The 17,444-nt window shown below is 41.9% G+C and overlaps 1 protein-coding gene across 4 annotated transcripts in view; it reads right to left on the minus strand.

Annotated features, from left to right (window-relative positions):
* acbd5a (acyl-CoA binding domain containing 5a) overlaps nucleotides 1–11,610 on the minus strand; it is a 58,643-nt gene extending 47,033 nt beyond the window's left edge. For all 4 annotated transcript variants that reach the window (XM_078415996.1, XM_078415984.1, XM_078415991.1 and 1 more), the window contains exons 1-2: nucleotides 11,232–11,610; nucleotides 2,372–2,492 (exon numbers count right to left, since the gene is read on the minus strand). In XM_078415996.1, coding sequence (XP_078272122.1) covers nucleotides 2,372–2,492; nucleotides 11,232–11,307 — 197 coding nt within the window. In that variant the 5' untranslated portion in view covers nucleotides 11,308–11,610. The remainder of the gene's footprint in view (nucleotides 1–2,371; nucleotides 2,493–11,231) is intronic.
* Between the last annotated feature and the right edge of the window lie 5,834 nt (nucleotides 11,611–17,444).

Raw genomic sequence — 17,444 nt, forward strand, 5'->3', positions numbered from 1 at the left:
TCTACACCCATCTCCAAATAACCTTACTCCAATTCCAGTTAATACTGATTATCTCAGTGAAGACAGAACACAAGAAAATAGGAACAATAGGCCATCATGCAAATCAAACTCGCACAGCTATTCAATATGATCATGCTGATCTGCCCAAGACCTCAATTCCTCTTATGTGCCAATTCCACATAGCCTTCAATCCTCATCTATTAAAATGTACTTCCCTTTAAATACCTTCAGTGAACAGCCTCCACAACCCCTAGAATTTCAGCAATCCACCACTTGAGGAAAAATTCTTACACATTTCAGTTTTTTTAATAAACACCCCTTTATCTTATAATTTTCCTTCATTCAAGAGTCTCCCTCCAATGGAAATATCTCAACATCTACTTTGTCATGCCCTCTTCGATTTTTATGTTTGTGTATGATCACCCATCATTTTTTCAATCTCCCAAGTACAAAAATCCCAATTTTTCCTTTTTGTGATTACACAATGCTATCCATCCCATGGATTAGCCTCATGAATCTCTGCAACTGTCTCCAATGTTAGCATATCTTCGCTTAAATGAGGGAAATCAACACCCTGTTGTGTACAATTGTGACAGATCTACAGCATACACCACCACAATTTTAAAAATAGAAAGATATATCTGATCAATCATTAACAGGATCAGGAATTCTTGCCAATATTTGTCCAGCAACCAACATCACTAAAAAGAAAAATACATATCTAATATCTGTTTGAGACTCCAGAAGCAGTATGGCTGTCACTTTTCTATGTGACAACAATAATTTCAAGCCCCTTATTTGATATCCTGAGGTTGTTAAAGATACTGCTGGGAATTAAAGTTATATTTTTCTTTCTTTGCTGTGAAGTTGGAAATGCAGAGGTAGTGATTGTTCAACAATTTGTAATCCAATATTTTTTTTGGCAGTGGGGCAAGAAGTGGTCCGGGTGAAGAAAAAAGAATTAAAGTATTCAATCGAATTAGAGCTCATTGATTAAATTTTGAAATATTAGCAGTCGCCATTTTTTTCGTTTTGACAATTTAAGGAACTTCAGTTTCCCCTTTCTAATTTTATTTTGATGAAGTATTACTTTAATGTTTTCTGGTTAGACTGTCAGAGAAATTCAAGGCAAAATATTTTAAAACTTAGCAAGCAGAATGTGAATACTTAGAATATGTCAATTGTCACAAAATAAATGATTGCACAAGCTCTTGAGATGCGTCACGGTTAGTCAGTCAGGGAAAGAGAAGTTGTAACATCATATTTAAAGGATGCAAGAGTTCTTGCAACAATAAGGGATTGTAGAGGGGGAGGTAATACAAAACACATCAATATTAAATCTGTGTGTACCTTTTTCCAGTGCTAAATCTGGAAAATACAGATGTGTTTCAGATTTTGTTAATTTGTGCAATGAGTTGGATAATGCTCTTCGAACAAAGGGAATTATGAAGGTCTCCACACTGACGAGCACTTGCTCAGAGCTTCCTGTCATTTTCTGCATAACTGGACTGCAATGCTACTGAAATGGAAATCAGCAGGAAACACTGTAACCACAAATAGTAAATGACCAGAGACTTTAAGAAACTCGGCAAATTATAAATAGCTACTTCCAAAAATCTAATTCTGTTTGCTCTGTAGAAATGCAGCTGCTATATTGCTCGCAATAAAAAGTATACTTTTGAATGGAAAAGCTAGAACAAAATCCCATTACAATCTTGATAAAAATAAATATTAATCAGCTCTAAATCAAGAATTGGGTGGCACAATAGAGTTACATTTTCGCATTTACGATTAATATAAATCTAGCCTAGAAAAGCTTTACTTGTTTACTGGGACAATCGGAACAGTTTGAAAAGACATCTAAGTGGCAGGAGAGGATGAAGGATCCATAATTTATTTAAAACATTGATAATGTTGGAGATTATAAGAATTCACAATGAATCATGTGAAAACAGGACTAATTCTGACGTCACAGTTTATGATCTTTCACAGCATTGCAAGACCAGGCGTAGACTAGATGATTGTTTTGCTCTGTCTGCCAAGTCCTATGGTCCAGGTTAATCATTTTAATTCCCCTTTCCATTTGCATACTGACTTTTCTGGCCTCGGCCTCTTCCATTATCTGTGTGAGGCCACATGCTAGCCATATTCTTTTTCTTGAATACACCAAAGAACGAGCAGCAAAAGTCACAGCTGGAAATACATTCAGAATGTGTTCCAATTTAAAAGACTAAGTTTATTTGCATTTTTGCTGGAGATTGTTGTCCTATATTGGAAATATTAAGCTCAGGTGGACAAGTGGGTGCACAAAATGGCATGATGACAATTTTACACATTCAGTAAATCAAGTCAGTAAATGAAATATCATTACCATTTGTACTTGCCAATAGGATCCCAGAACCCTGGCCTTGTGGTGTTGCAGGGCCCCAAAGTTGCTTGCTTGTAATAACCGTAGAACTTCAGCATAAGCTCATTTGATGGTTGAAATGAACCTATAAAACAATTCAAAAATTGATGCCTAATATTTTCACTTATAAAAATTAATTATATTAGAATAGCTGCAACACAATACAAATGGAAAATTGCAACAGTGCTATCAACAAACCTCAGCATGAACAAATAATAAGTCATGAGCTTCCCAATCTATTGGTATATTGGCTGTTTCTGGTAATTGGTATGGTACTGATCATATCTATGTCGCCCATGCTGTGGGAATATGGACGGAGTAGATGAATTTTTGATTAATTAATATTTAGCTAATCAGGCATATACTTCAATATTCTTCAATATTCTTGCTCAGAAAACACATGCATGTGCACTTTTATCATGTGTATTATTGGTTAAATTGAGAAAGGGAGCAAAGACAGAGATATATGAAATTTAATTCGGATAAATGCCAGGTGTTGCAATTTTGGTAAGAGAAACCAGGGCAGCAAATAGTAGGGCCCTGGGTTGTGCTGTAGGATATGTCTATACACTTCAGAATTCATTATGCTACTACTACCATCAGCAGTTGTATCATCAATGAAGATAAATGAGCCAGTACCTTCAGCAGTCATACATGTCCAGGCCATAACACCCCCCCCCCCCAACGTGTTTCACACATGAGCTGTTATTCTTCGTATCTTGGGCAGTTCCTACTCTCCTCCATACTTTAGTCTTGCCATCACTCTGATATAAGTTAATCTTCATCTCATCTGTCCACAAGACCTTTTTCCAGAACTGTGGTTGCTCTTTTAAGTACTTCTTGGCAAACTGAACGTCCTATTTTTGCGGCTAACCAGTGGTTTGCATCTTGCAGCGGAGCCTCTGTATTTCTGTTCATGAAGTCTTCTGCGGACAGTGGTCGTTGACAAATCCACACCTTACTCCTAAAGAGTGTTTCTGATCTGTCGGACAGGTTTTTGGGGGTTTTTCTTTATTATAGAGAGAATTCTTCTGTCATCAGCTGTGGAAGTCTTCCTTGGCCTGCCAGTCTCTTTGCAATTAGTAAGCTCACCAGAGCTCTCTTTCTTCTTAATGATATTCCAAACAGTTGATTTTGGTCAGCCTAAGATTTGGCTGATGTCTCTAACAGTTTTATTTGTGTTTCTCAATCTCAAAATGGCTTCTTTGACTTTCATTGGCACAACTTTGGTCCTCATGTTAATAAACAGCAATAAAAGTTTCCAAAGGTGATAGAAAGATTGGAGGAAAGACTAGGTGCTGAGAGCTCTCTTATACCTGCATTAAGGAGGCAATTAAACACACCTGAGCAATTACAAACGCCCATGAAGCCATGTGTCCCAAACATTATGGTGCCTTGAAATGGAGGGGTTATGTATAAACACAGCTGTGATTTCTGCACGGTGAAACCAAAATGTATAAAAATGGCCTTTAATAAAATCTGACAATGTGCACTTTAACCACATGTGATTTTTTCTATTACAAATCTCAAATTGTGGAGTACAGAGGCAAATAAATAAATGATGGGTCTTTGTCCCAAACATTATGGAGGGCGCTGTAGGTTTAAAGTAAAAGGTAAAAGGTAAAGATTTAAGGCACCCAACGAACAACCTCTTCCACAGAGGCCGTGGTGTGTTTATGGAACGTACTTCCAGAGGAAGTGGCAGAGCCAGGCACAATGATATATATTCAAAACCTTGGAGAGGTACATGGATAGGCAAGGATGGGAGGTATATGGGCCAGGCGTAGACGTGGGATTAGCTCAGTTAGGCAACTTGGTCGGCATGAATGAGTTGAACTGAGCAGCCTGTTTGCATGCTGCATAGCTCTACTTACTTGATGCTATTGCGATTGAAAACTTTACAACACAGGTTAAAGTACATTTAAACAACTTATTAATCCTTCTGCATTTCCTGCGAATAAATTTTATGGCTAAACTCCATGATATTGCTGCTTGAAATTTACCCACATTAACTTTGCTGCGGCAGCAACATCTTGAAATTAATTTGCAAGATATAATTTTTAAAGCAACAGATGGTGGAATCTTAAATAAACATTCAAATTGTTGGTGACACTCGGCAGGTCAGACCCCGTTGTTTCCAGCCTTTTGAGTTTTTGATTTGGCTAGGTAGATGGAGTTGTATGGTTACAGGAAAGATTAGTATTTAATGCACATCCCCATTTGCCCACAGGAAGATGATGCTGAGACACCTTTTGAACTACTGTAGACTATTTATTTAAAGCACAACCAAGCTACAGTTTGGTAGAGGCTTCTGGGAATTTAACCCAGAAAAACAAATGACACCATATTTTCCAGTAACATGTGAGTGACCCACAGGGCAATTTGCAGGTGGTGACTCTGCCCTAACCAAAGGTCACCAGCTAGGGAACTGCTGTCAAAGTCTTGGGAAGTTGCCACAGTGTACCTCGTTAATGGCACAAACTGTTTAACCACCTCATTAGAACTGGAGCAAGAAGATTAAGCCCTCAGTTCCAATTTTCTATCTATTCCCTCATTGTTCAATTCTCCAGATCTCAGCTTTGAATGCACTCAGTCACAACTCCACTCCCACCACTCTTTGGGGAGCTCCACCTTCCATCCCTTCTGCCACTGTGGCAACGGTGTGTGCCATCTACCAGATTATTACAGTTACTTGCCTGTTACTTAACTCTAATTGACATTTCCAGTACCGAGAAGTAGAAGTTGCAAAGGTTAAGATGCAAAAATTATGTTCGTAAAAATGAGCAAGCTCACAGTAGAAAAAGCAGAAGTCGATTGTGGCCAGAATGAGAGGTAACAACCTCCTTTTCCAAAAGTGGGGGGGAGTAAAAGGCACATTGCAAACTCTACCACCTGCAGACTTTCATCCTTGACCCATGCTACCCTGACCTGGAAATACATTATTGTTTCTTCACATTCCTTGGTCTTAAATCCTGGAAGTGTAGCTACACTGAAAGGACTGCAGCAATTCAAGAAGATGGCTCAATCATATCTTAAAAAAATAGCAAAATAAAATAAAATAAATAAAATAAGATAAAATAAAAAATAACAAAATAATCTCCTCCTTCTCAAATAAACATGTCCAAATATTAACTTTGCAATGTAAACACGGACGTCCACATCTCTCTACAAGAGCATTCAATAGATTCCACTTAAAACAATTTTTTAATTTTTCCTACCAAAGTGGGTAACTTTACATTTTCATCACATTATATTCCATCTGCCATTCTTTGCCCACTCGCATAATCTATTATCATTTGCAGACCCTTATGTCCTGCTCAGATTTGTACAGGAACTCGTATTGCAACATTCCAAGGATGGGATAATTAGCCTTCCATAATCACAATTATTTTTCTCTATGCTCAATATGACTATAGATAATGATTATACCAAGTTCAAATGCTGCTTCAATGTTCAGGACAGTTGCCTTTTAAAATCAACTCTTCTGTCTGGGCCTTTTTTAATTTCAAAATTAAACTTTATTCCTACAATATATTCTCGAAATAGAACAAAAATTGTATTGTTTCCTTTACATTCAGTGTTATCATTCAGTATAAACATTGATAGCGTCATCAATTTATACATCGGCCAGGTTCGTATATTCTGCGTACAGAGCACCACTGCCACCCACGTGGCCTCAGAAATATAGAAACATAGAAAATAGGTGCAGGAGGAGGCCATTTGGCCCTTCGAGCCAACACTGCCATTTATTGTGATCATGGCTGATCATCCACAATCAGTAACTTGTGCCTGCCTTCTCCCCATATCCCTTGATTCCACTAACCCCTAGAGCTCTATCTAACTCTCGTTTAAATTCATCCACGTGACAATAAACTAAACTTTTGCACTGCTGTACCAAGCTTCAGTGAATACCTTAGCACATACTCAGCAACATTCCCATGAAGACATCTCATTGCACTGGAAGACAAGTGTGCCTCTTTCATCAGGTTAATGACCTTCCAGCAGCACTTGACTTTTCAGTTTGCTCCCCGAAAACAGCCACCAGATCACAGTCCTGTTACGCAACTGCTCGGGATAAACATCAGTAAGGAACCTAACATTATTTTGTCTGTGTCTTAACCAAAGTCACGGTGAGACCCTGGTAAACATGGACCACTTCCCATACCTCCAGCCACCTTACTGCGAAGGCAGACAATGTTAACAAAATTGATAATTGCACTCAATGTGTTAGCACAGCCTATCAATGATTAAAGGAAAGAGCTTTTGAAGATGCTGAACTCAATAGAGAATTCATAGTCTACCAGGCAGTAGTGATCCCTGCCCGCCAATACAATTTTGAGATCTGGACTATCTGCAGCAATAGATACATAGACAATAGGTGCAGGAGTAGGCCATTTGGCCCTTTGAGCCAGCGCCATGGTTGATCATCCACAAACAGTACCATGTTCATGCCTTGTCCCCATGATCCCTTGATTCCGCTAGCCCTAAGAGCTTTATCTAACTCTATTTTGTATGCATCCAGTGAATCGGCCTCCACTGCCTTCTGAGGCAGTGAATTCCACAAATTCACAACTTTGTGTGGAAAAAGTTTTTCCTCATCTCAGTTCTAAATGGCCTACCCCTTATTCTTAAATTGTGCCCCCTGGTTCTGGACTCCCCCAACATCGGGAACATGTTTCCTGCATCTAGCGTGTCCAATCCCTTAATAATTTTATATGTCTCTATAAGATCCCCTTTCATCCTTCTAAATTCCAGTGCAATGGAAGACATACACTAGCAGTTTTCCAGAGTTTTGCTCCAACGGAACAGTTAAATTATAGACAAATGCAAACACTGTCAGTTTTGTACCAGACCAAATTTAAAGTAGGTCATTGGATCTAAAGCTTTAGCTGCATCCAATGGACACAACCATTTTTGAAACTATATGGACTGAATCAAATTGGTATCTGAAAAGAAAAGCACCACAGGAAGATGAAAAGGATAATCCACTTGTCACTTTGCTGCACTCACATTGGCTCTATTATTGTCGAGAAAGGGCAATGCTCATGGAGCCTCCTCATGCTATTAGCTGCTTAATTACTCACAACCATTCATGACTAATGTAGCAGAACAACAACCGTTGAACCAGCTCAATGCTTATATGATTGTTTTGTTCTGTCTGTAGCATTTTACTTCTGCTGTTTTGCATAGTTCTGAAATCTAGCTTCACAGGGTTTTTATGGTCTGTTATTTGCAATTCTTTCTTACGTTGTTCCATCCATTGAGTCATGGGGGGAAATCGTTGGCTGAATCGTAATGGACAGGCTAGACAGCAAAGAGACCGGTTAAATCTTGATCCTTGAAAATGCAATTGATACTGTTCTCCTGAGGATGACATCACTTTAGGGATGTTCAGTTTTAGCAATGAAATCTGTTTTGAGCCTATGCCGTGGAAAAACAAGTGTCCTTTGTCTCAAGCAAAGCTGTCATAGACAGAGATAGACGACACCACAGGTAACCAAGTAAGAACAATGGTTTCACTCTCATAGTCATACATTCACCAACAGGTGGTCAAATTGGCCTTTATCAGTCAGGGTATCGAGTGTAGAAGTTGGGATGCTATGTTACAGCTATACAATGTGCAGTTGAGGCCACAATTGTATTCAGTTTTGGTCCCCCTGCTATAGGAAAGATGTTGGTAAACTGCAAAGAGTGCAAAGATATTGCTAGGGGTTGGGGGCCTGAGTTGTTGAAAGGGGTTGGGCAGGTTAGGAGCATAGGAGATTTGAGCAGTGATCTTATAGAGGTGTACGAGATCTGGAAGGGAATAGATAGGGTAGATGTCCAGAGATTTTTACCCAGATTAGGGGAATCAAGAACCAGGAAATAGGTTTATGGCGAAAGGGAAAGATTTATTAGGAATCTGAGGGGCATTTTTTATTCCCCTTGAGGCAGGTACTATAACAACATTTAAAAGACATTTGAATGGGAAAGGTTTAGTGGGATATGAGCCAAACACAGGCAGATGGGACTAGTATGCATGGGGCATCTTTGCTGGCATGAGCAAGCTGGGCCAAAGGGCCAGTTCCCATGCTATATGACTGACTCTAGGACCACCCGATCTGAAACTTATGTCTGTCAAGGAGACCCAACTAGTCATACTTGGTTGGGCCCCTACTCAGAGTACACACTATACCCTCGGGACTACCAGGAAAATGTCTGTTTGAATCATCCGCCGATGAAGGATAGGGTAATCAGATGGGTTCCTTACCTTTATGTGACACAAAAAATTTTGGCACACGATTAAATATTGACAACCTCCTCTTGACTACACATTATGGCCAAGACAACGTTTTGGGCCTGACCAATCAATGAAACAGGATGTCCCTGAGAAATATAAAGGAGGGGTCCGGTCTTTGACAAAAAGACACAGTGTATGATTATGAGTTGTCTGTTGGAGTGCTCGCCCAATACAGGCAGAGATACTCAAATATTTGTGAGTAGAGTGCATTGATGTTGCATTCAATTCCAAGTCTTAGTGCCTGCAGCTCATTTGAGCCTCACATGCTTTCATGCAAGTCTGATACACCAGTGTGTAGGAAAGAACTGCAGATGCTGGTTTAAATTGAAGGTAGACACAAAATGCTGGAGTAACTCAACGGGACAGGCAGCATCTCTGGAGAAACTGAAGAAGAGACTCGACCCGAAACGTCACCCATTCCTTCTCTCCAGAAATGCTGCCTGTCCCACTGAATTACTCCAGCATTTTGTGTCTACCTCCGATACACCGGCGTTGCTTACTAGGTTATTTCAAAGGGCAGTCAAAAATCAGACTGCGGAGGATAAGCAGTCACAACCACATTAAGTCTGACAAATTGCCTTCCCTGATACATAGTAATGAACAACTGGCCCTTTTTTGTTCAGACAACTGGAAACCGTCATTAGTTGAGGCAGTGAGAGCAAGTGTCATAAAAATTAAGAGTGGCATAGATTGGCTAGTCAGAACCCCCCAGAGAACGGCAGGGTCTGCACTGCATTGCAGGAGTGATGGTGGAGGCATTGAGGAAGGTTTTGGATAGGCACATGGATATGCCTGGAATGGAGGGATATGGATCACATGCAGGCAGAAGAGATTAGTTTAACTTGGCACCATGTTCAACACAATCATGGGGTTGCAAGGCCTATTCCTGTGCTGAGCTGTATTACGTTTATGGTCACTTTTGTTACTCGCGTATCCAGATTATTTAACTGATTTATGTTAGATTTCACATCACAAAATATCATTCTAAATGTTATTAAATTGGTTTTATATCTTTTCTAGTTATACCTTCTACGTTGACTCTAGGTCCCAGATCTTGTTTCAATTTCTTCTAAAACGAATTCCTAGTTTTATTTTAAGACATTTGAAATATGAATTTTATAGTTTCTGGTGATTTCTTAAAGTAAACAATAGATGTTCATTAATGTGAATCTTTCATGACCTTTGGTTCCTTGAAGCATTCTACAGCTGACAAACTGTTTTATTATGTCCGCTGTTACATTGCCACAAATTTTGGATGATTAGCAGTGCAAAAGAATTTCTGATGGATAATTTAGATAAATTAGCACTGTCTCTATTTTTATGGTGGTTAGCTGAGAATTAAAAGTTGTCTAAAGCATCAGAAAAAAAACCTTTGAATAATGACAATCTTTCAAATACATTTGAGAGAACACAAACAGCTACGGTTTAGCATCTTGCCTTCTTCAACTGTTCAATGTGCCCTTCATACTGCACTGAAATGATCCTGGATCAAACGCCTCAAATCTCTGAATTGGGGTTAAAGCCAACTCTTCCTAATATAGCACTGTGTGCAGAGGCAGACACACAAAATTGAACAAACAAGATGTATTGCATAAAGGCAACTGCTTGGAATGATCTGTTGGGCAACACAGAAGGACAAAATACTAAGGCTTTTCGTGAAACAATTGGGTAGCATTATTCACCAAGAAGGATACTAGAGGAATGGACTCATTATATTTTCACATTTCCAACAAAGACTTTGCAGTTCTACAACATTAATACTATGCTAGTATTTCTTGTCTACAACAGTCCACCTTTCATATTGCCATAAACGAACAGAGACTGGAATAAAAACCTATATCGTTACCCCTTAAATTACATCCTGACTATGCACTGCATTTATTACACACTCTGACCACTCCTATATACCTTCAATTTACAAGATTCATTAATAATCATCATACATTCATAATCCCTCGTTTAGGATTTCCCTGTCAAACAGAAATAAAACATCCACCTCACCGAAGCTTTTCAGGCTTCGATTCAAAGGAAAATTGCTTAAAACATTATTTTAGTAATCTCATCCTTGTAAACCTTCTTTTGCATTTTTTTTTCAGTGGCTCAATTATATTTCCCGCAATCTGCAGAGCAATGAAGAATAATTTCTCATCAATGCCCCCCAAAAAATTAGAAATAATTTCAAAATGAAAGGCCACATCGTACGAGAATATACTGTGTTACCAAGCCTACGGTAAATAACACCAGCCGTAATGGCTGGAGCTGAATGAATTCAGTTAGTTTCCCATGTGACGAAATACATTGCATGATTGGCACATCGAGCTGGAGGACAGGACGGGCCATATTCACCAATGTTAAGCAAGTCCAACTCAGGATTCATTTGCCAATGTCAGGTAACAGAACAGATAAAGAATGAGAGATGCGGGAAAGGCAAAGCAAAGCCTAAAACCTGCGAGGGGAGTTTACATTTTGTCACAGAATTGCGTTACAGAATTGCTCGCCCCCGCACGCCCCCTTGACAACGCGAAGGAAGAAAAATGTTTTCACCGTTTTTCGGCAAACTCTGAATAACACTGACAGCAGCTTCAAATCTTCTCTCGTAAATGGATTTGGTATCCGCCATCTTTTGCAGACGATGTGTCCAAACTTCGAGTTTATTTCCCTTATCCCAGCAAAACTTAACTTTAAATGAAAACCAAACGAACGGATTGTAAACAACGTAGGCCCGTGCGGGGATTCCGGGACGTGACCCGGAGCAATGACCCGCAATATTATCCGGCGGCAAAGGGGAGGTACGGGCAGAATGTCAATGCCGGGCTGCGGACCCTGACATGATTACAAGGCGCTGTCTTTAATCCGCCTTTAGATTATGCGATCCGCAGGAGAAATGTCTGGAGCCACTCGCATCATCGCTCACGCCGATGGAAGACACCGCGCAGCCCCCAGGGAGATGTGGTTCTAAAACTCCTCCGCTACCCGCATTTAACCTGGCGCTGTGAACCCATGCAGACTACAACTCCCAGCGAGCTCTGCGCGGTAGTGGCACTCCAGCTGCCAAATGGTCCTCAAGCTCTTTAGTGATCTAAAAGGAAAACGAAACATTTTTTTTAACACAATGTGGTCGTGGACTCGACTATTTCGGGAAACCTTTCACCCAGGGCTTTAAACACTTTCAAATTCATTTCGAGAAGACATTTTCCCCCTGAATTGAAACTATCTTTACATTCAGTTCTCCAATTAATTCTGCATAGAATTTTGAAAGAACATACATTTGAAAGAATATATGTATCTTCATCACATCCTCTAATGTACCAAACTACTTTACATTCAGTGAGGAAATCGTTAATAATCTATTTACATAGAAAATAGGTGCAGGAGGAAGCCTTTTGGCCCTTCGAGCCAGCACAGCCATTCATTGTGATCATGGCTGATCATCAAACAAATTGTGAGGGTTTTTAATTAATGTTTAAATCCATAGGTTTAAATTTATTATTATCTCTTGTACGAGGTACTGTGGAAAGTTTTATTTTGCATGCTATCCAATCAAATCAGATAATACTATACATGAACACAATCAAGCTAAACGGTACAACGGTAACTTCTGCTTTCACTTAACCTATCATACATTTAATTTATCATGCATTTTATATCTCATACAAATATTCAACATCGCTTCCAATACAGCACTCGCTATGGAATGGGAGGAAACCGAAGGACCATGAGAAAACTTACGCAGTCAAAGGAGGAACATATAAATTCTGTACAGACAGCACCCATCGTCAGTAGGAAAATAACTGCAGATGCTGGTACAAATCGAAGGTATCACAAAATGCTGGAGTAACTCAGCGGGTCAGGCAGCATCTCTGGAGAGAAGGAATGGGGGACGTTTTGGGTCGAGACCCTTCAAACTGATGTCAGGGGGGGGGGACAAAGAAAGGATGTAGGTAGAGACAGGAAGACAGTGGGAGAACTGGGAAGGGGGAGGGGAAGAGAGGGACAGAGGAACTATCTAAAGTTAGAGAAGTCAATGTTCATACCGCTGGGCTGTAAGCTGCCCAAGCGAAATATGAGGTGTTGTTCCTCCAATTTGCGGTGGGCCTCACTGTGACACTGGGGGAGGCCCATGACAGAAAGGTCAGACTGGGAGTGGGAGGGGGAGTTTAAGTGCTCAGCCACCGGGAGATCAGGTTGGTTAAGGCGGACTGAGCGAAGGTGTTGAGCGAAACGATCACCGAGCCTGCGTTTGGTCTCGCCGATGTAAATAAGTTGACATCGTCACAGGTAACCCAAAGATTACAAAGATTGGTGCAGTTACTGATAGTGTGAAGGGTTGACCTAGGCTACAGGTTGATGTGTTGGTAATATAGGGGGGGAGGGGAAGGGAATCACATACCTAGTTTGATCCAGATAAATGTGAGGGATTGCATTTTGGGAAGTATTAATGCGGCTAGATCGTACATCTGCTAGGCAGGTTCTAAGAAAGTATTGCGGCACGGTGGCACAGAGGTAGAGTTGCTGCCTAACAATGAATGCAACGCCAGAGACCTGGGTTTGATCCTGACTACGGGTGCTGTCTGTATGGAGTTTGTATGTTCTCCCCGTGACCTGCGTGGATTTTCTCCGACATCTTCAGTTTCCTCCTACACTCCAAAGACGTACAGGTTTTGAGGTTAATTGGCTTGGTAAATATAAAAATTGTCCCCAGTATGTGTAGGATAGTGTTAATGTGCGGGAATTGCTGGTCGGCGCAGACCCAGTGGGCCGAAGGGCCTGTTTCCACACTATCTAAAAAAAGAAAAAAAAGAGAGACCTCGGAGTACAAATCCGAAGATCATTGAAGGTGACAATATGGGGAGATAACAAGTTTACGATGTATATGGGATACTTCAGGAGAGCTTCAGGAGAGAAAGGGGTAAGGGAAAAGAGGAGGGGGGTTGCATTGTTGGTCAAGGAGGTTGTTACGGCAGTGATCAGAGGTGACATCACGGTCGGTGAGGCTATATGGGTGGAGCTGAGGAACAAAAATGGAATGATCACCTTGTTGGGGGTGTATTACAGACCCCCGATTAGTCAATGTGAATTTGAAGAACAAATGTGCCAGGAGATTGCAGACAGCTGAAGGGCAAATAAGGTTGTTGTCGTTGGGGATTTTAACTTTCCCAATATAGACTGGGAAAATCATAGTGTTAAATGGGGTGCAATTCCTCAAAAATGTTCAGGAGAGTTTTCTTAAGAGCCTGTCCCACTTAGGCGATTTTAAGGCGACTGCCAGTGACTAGGCTGTCGCCGAACGTTCGCCAGGGTGTCGCGGAGTCTTCAATGAATCGTAGCGGATCTCGGCGCATCGCAGAAATTTTTTCCAGATAGAAATTTCTCGGCGACAGCTGGCTTGTCGCCAGTTATTGTAGCTTATTGCGGGCGCTGTCGCATGCTGTCCCCAGGTTTGCTAGGTTGTCGCAGATGCATTTAGAAGCACGTAATATTAAATTAAGAAAAGGCATTTGAAGATACCAGAAGGTAGTTTTGTTTAACCAATTTATTTACCGTCGGGACATTTGACAGGTAGATTGGAGGCGACAGTTTGACGGTTAGGTAAGCGTGGGAATTTCGCGATGTTTCCTAAGATGGTGTAATCTCAGGTGCTAGTTTCACAAAAAAAGTAACTTGTATCGACCTGACTTGGCATTGTCGTGGTCTTTGTCGTAGGGTAAAAGAAAATCTCAGCGATCTGCTACGACATTGACAGTCGCCGGCAGTTGCCTTAAAAATCGCGTAACTGGGTCAGGCCCTTTAGACAGTATGTAGAGGCCCACCGATGTGAGAGGGCAATGCTGGATCTAGTATTGGGAAATTGGGAAGGGCAAATTAATGAAGTGTTTGTGGAGGAGCCTTTTGTGACCAGTGACCACAGTTCGATTAGGTTTAAGATAGTTATGGATAGGGACAGAGAGGGTCCACGAGTTAAAATGCTCAACAGGGGTAAGGCCAACTTTGAGGGCATGAGAGAAGGCCTCGCTCAAGTTGACTGGAGCAGGTTATTTGAGGGGAAAGAAACATCGGCCAAGTGGGATGTTTTTAAAAGTGTGCTGACGAAAGCTCAGGATAAGTACGTCCCCGTTGGAGTCTGAAGAAGGGTCTCGACCCGAAACATCACCCATTCCTTCTCTCCCGAGATGCTGCCTGACCTGCTGAGTTATTCCAGCATTTTGTGAATAAATCGGAGTGAAAGGCAAAGCAGGCAAATGTAAGGAAGCTTGGCTGACAAGGGAAATTGAGGCGTTGGTCAAAAACAAGAATGATGCATGGGACAGGTATAGGCAGCTGGGATCAAGTGCATCCCTGGAGGAGTTTCAGGAGCGAAGGAGTAAACTGAAAAAGGAGATCAGAAGGCAAAAAGGGGCCAGGAGATAGCTCTGGCGGGTAGCATTAAGGACAATCCCAAAAGATTTTATAAATACATAAGGGGAAAAGGGTAACTAGAGAGAGAGTGGGACCTCTCAGGAATCAAAGCGGTCACCTCTATGTGGAGCCACAGGAGATGGGCAAGGTACTCAATGAGTATTTCTCCTCTGTATTTACCGAGGAGAAAGACAGTAGGACGAGAGAACTTGGGGCAGTCAATGGAAGTGTCTTGAGAGCAGTCAGTGTTACCGTCGAAGAAGTGCTGAAGGTACTGTCGTGTATGAAGGTAGACAAATCTCCAGGGCCTGATCAGATATATCCGAGGACATTGCGGGAAACTAGAGAGGAAATTGCGGGAGCCCTGGTTAAAATTTACGAGTCGTCCGTAAATACAGGAGAGATGCCAGAAGACTGGAGGGTGGCAAATGTTGTGCCTCTTTTTAAGAAGAGCTGCATGGAAAATGCTGGGAACTATAACATCTGTAGTTGGAAAATTACTAGAGAATATTCGGAGGGATAGGTTATGCAGGCATTGGATGGGGAAGGGCTGATTAGGGTAGGTCAGCATGATTTTGTATGTGGGAGGTTGTGTCTCACAAATCTGATTAATCGTTTTGAAGACGTGACCAAAAAGGTGGTTGAGGGCAGAGCTGCAGATGTTGTGTACATGGATTTCAGTAAGGCATTCGACAAGGTTCCGAATGGTAGGCTGCTCTGGAAGATTAGATTGCATGGGATCCAAGGAGAGATAGCTGAATGGAAAGCAAATTGACTCCATGGAAGGAAGCAGAGTGTGATGGTGGAAGGTTGCTTCTCGGACTAGAGGCCTGTGACCATTGGTATGCCTCAGGGTTCGGTGCTGGGCCCGTTACTGCTTGTTATCTACATCAATAATTTGGATGAGAACATACAGGGCAAGATTAGCAAGTTTGTTGATGATACAAAAGGGAGTGGTTTTGCAGATGGTGAAGATTGCAGCAGGATCTGGATTGATTGGCCAAATGGGCGAAGGAATGGTTGATGGAATGTAATATAAATAAGTGTGAGGTGTGGCATTTTGGGACGTTGAACAAGGGCAGGACCTACACAGTAAATGTTAGGCCTCTGGGTAGTGTTGTAGAGCAAAGGGAACTCGGAGCACAGTGGCATGGTTCCTTGAAGGTCGAGTCAACACAATAGTCCCCAGCAGACTGGTTGAGAAGCTGCTGGAACTGGGGCTTAGCACCCCTCTGTGTGCCTGGGTCCTGGACTTTCTCACTGCCAGGCCCCAAGTGGTCAGGATGGGGGAACACACATCTAGCTCCCTCACCCTGAACATAGGATCCCCCCAGGGCTGCGTCCTTAGCCCCCTACTGTACTCCCTGTACACACATGACTGTGGGGCCAGGTTCAGCTCAAACTCCATCATCAAGTTTGCTGATGACACTTTGGTGGTGGGCCGGATCTCCAACAACGATGAGAAGGCCTACCGGGAGGAGGTGGCTGATCTGGCACTCTGGTGTCAGGACAATAGCCTCCTCTTGAATGTCACTAAAACAAAGGAGTTGATTGTGGACTTCAGAAGGGCTAAACATCCAAGGACGTACACGCCACTGGAGATAAATGGGTCGATTGTGGATAGGGTGAGCAGTTTTAAATACTTGGGAGTCCGCATCGCAGAGGATCTGACGTGGGCAACGCACATTGCCGCACCGGTGGGTAAGGCTAAGCAGCGTCTTTACCACCTTAGACAACTGAGGAAATTCAGAGTGTCTCTGAAGATCCTTCATTGCTTCTACTCTGGGGCTGTAGAGAGCATCCTGTCCGGCAACATTACAGTCTGGTTTGGGAACAGCTCTGCCCAGGACAGGATGGCCCTGCAGAGAGTAGTGCGTTCAGCAGAACGCACCATGGGAACTACACTCATCCCCCTGCAGGACCTATACATCAGGAGGTGCAGATCCAGAGCCAGCAAGATCATGAGGGACCCCTGCCACCCCAGTAACGGACTGTTCCAGCTGCTACGGTCAGGCAAACGCCTCCGCTGTCACGCTGTGAAAACGGAGAGGATGAGACGGAGCTTCTTCCCACAGGCCATCAGGACTGTCAACTTTTATAACCCCAGAGACTAAATTTTTGTCGACACTAATAGTAACTTATTAACTTTATTTATATGCTGTAACTGTAATTCTTTTTGTGCACAACCCGCAGGCATTGCCACTTTCATTTCACTGCACATCGTGTATGTGTATGTGACAAATAAATTTGACTTGACTTGAGTCGCAGGTAGATAAGGTGGTCAAAAAGGCTTTTCGCACTTTGGCCTTCATTAATCAGAGTATTGAGTATAGAAGTTGGGAGGTTATGTTGAAGTTGTAT

The sequence above is a fragment of the Rhinoraja longicauda genome, chromosome 2, assembly GCF_053455715.1.
Source record: "Rhinoraja longicauda isolate Sanriku21f chromosome 2, sRhiLon1.1, whole genome shotgun sequence".
Classification (NCBI taxonomy): domain Eukaryota; kingdom Metazoa; phylum Chordata; class Chondrichthyes; order Rajiformes; family Arhynchobatidae; genus Rhinoraja; species Rhinoraja longicauda.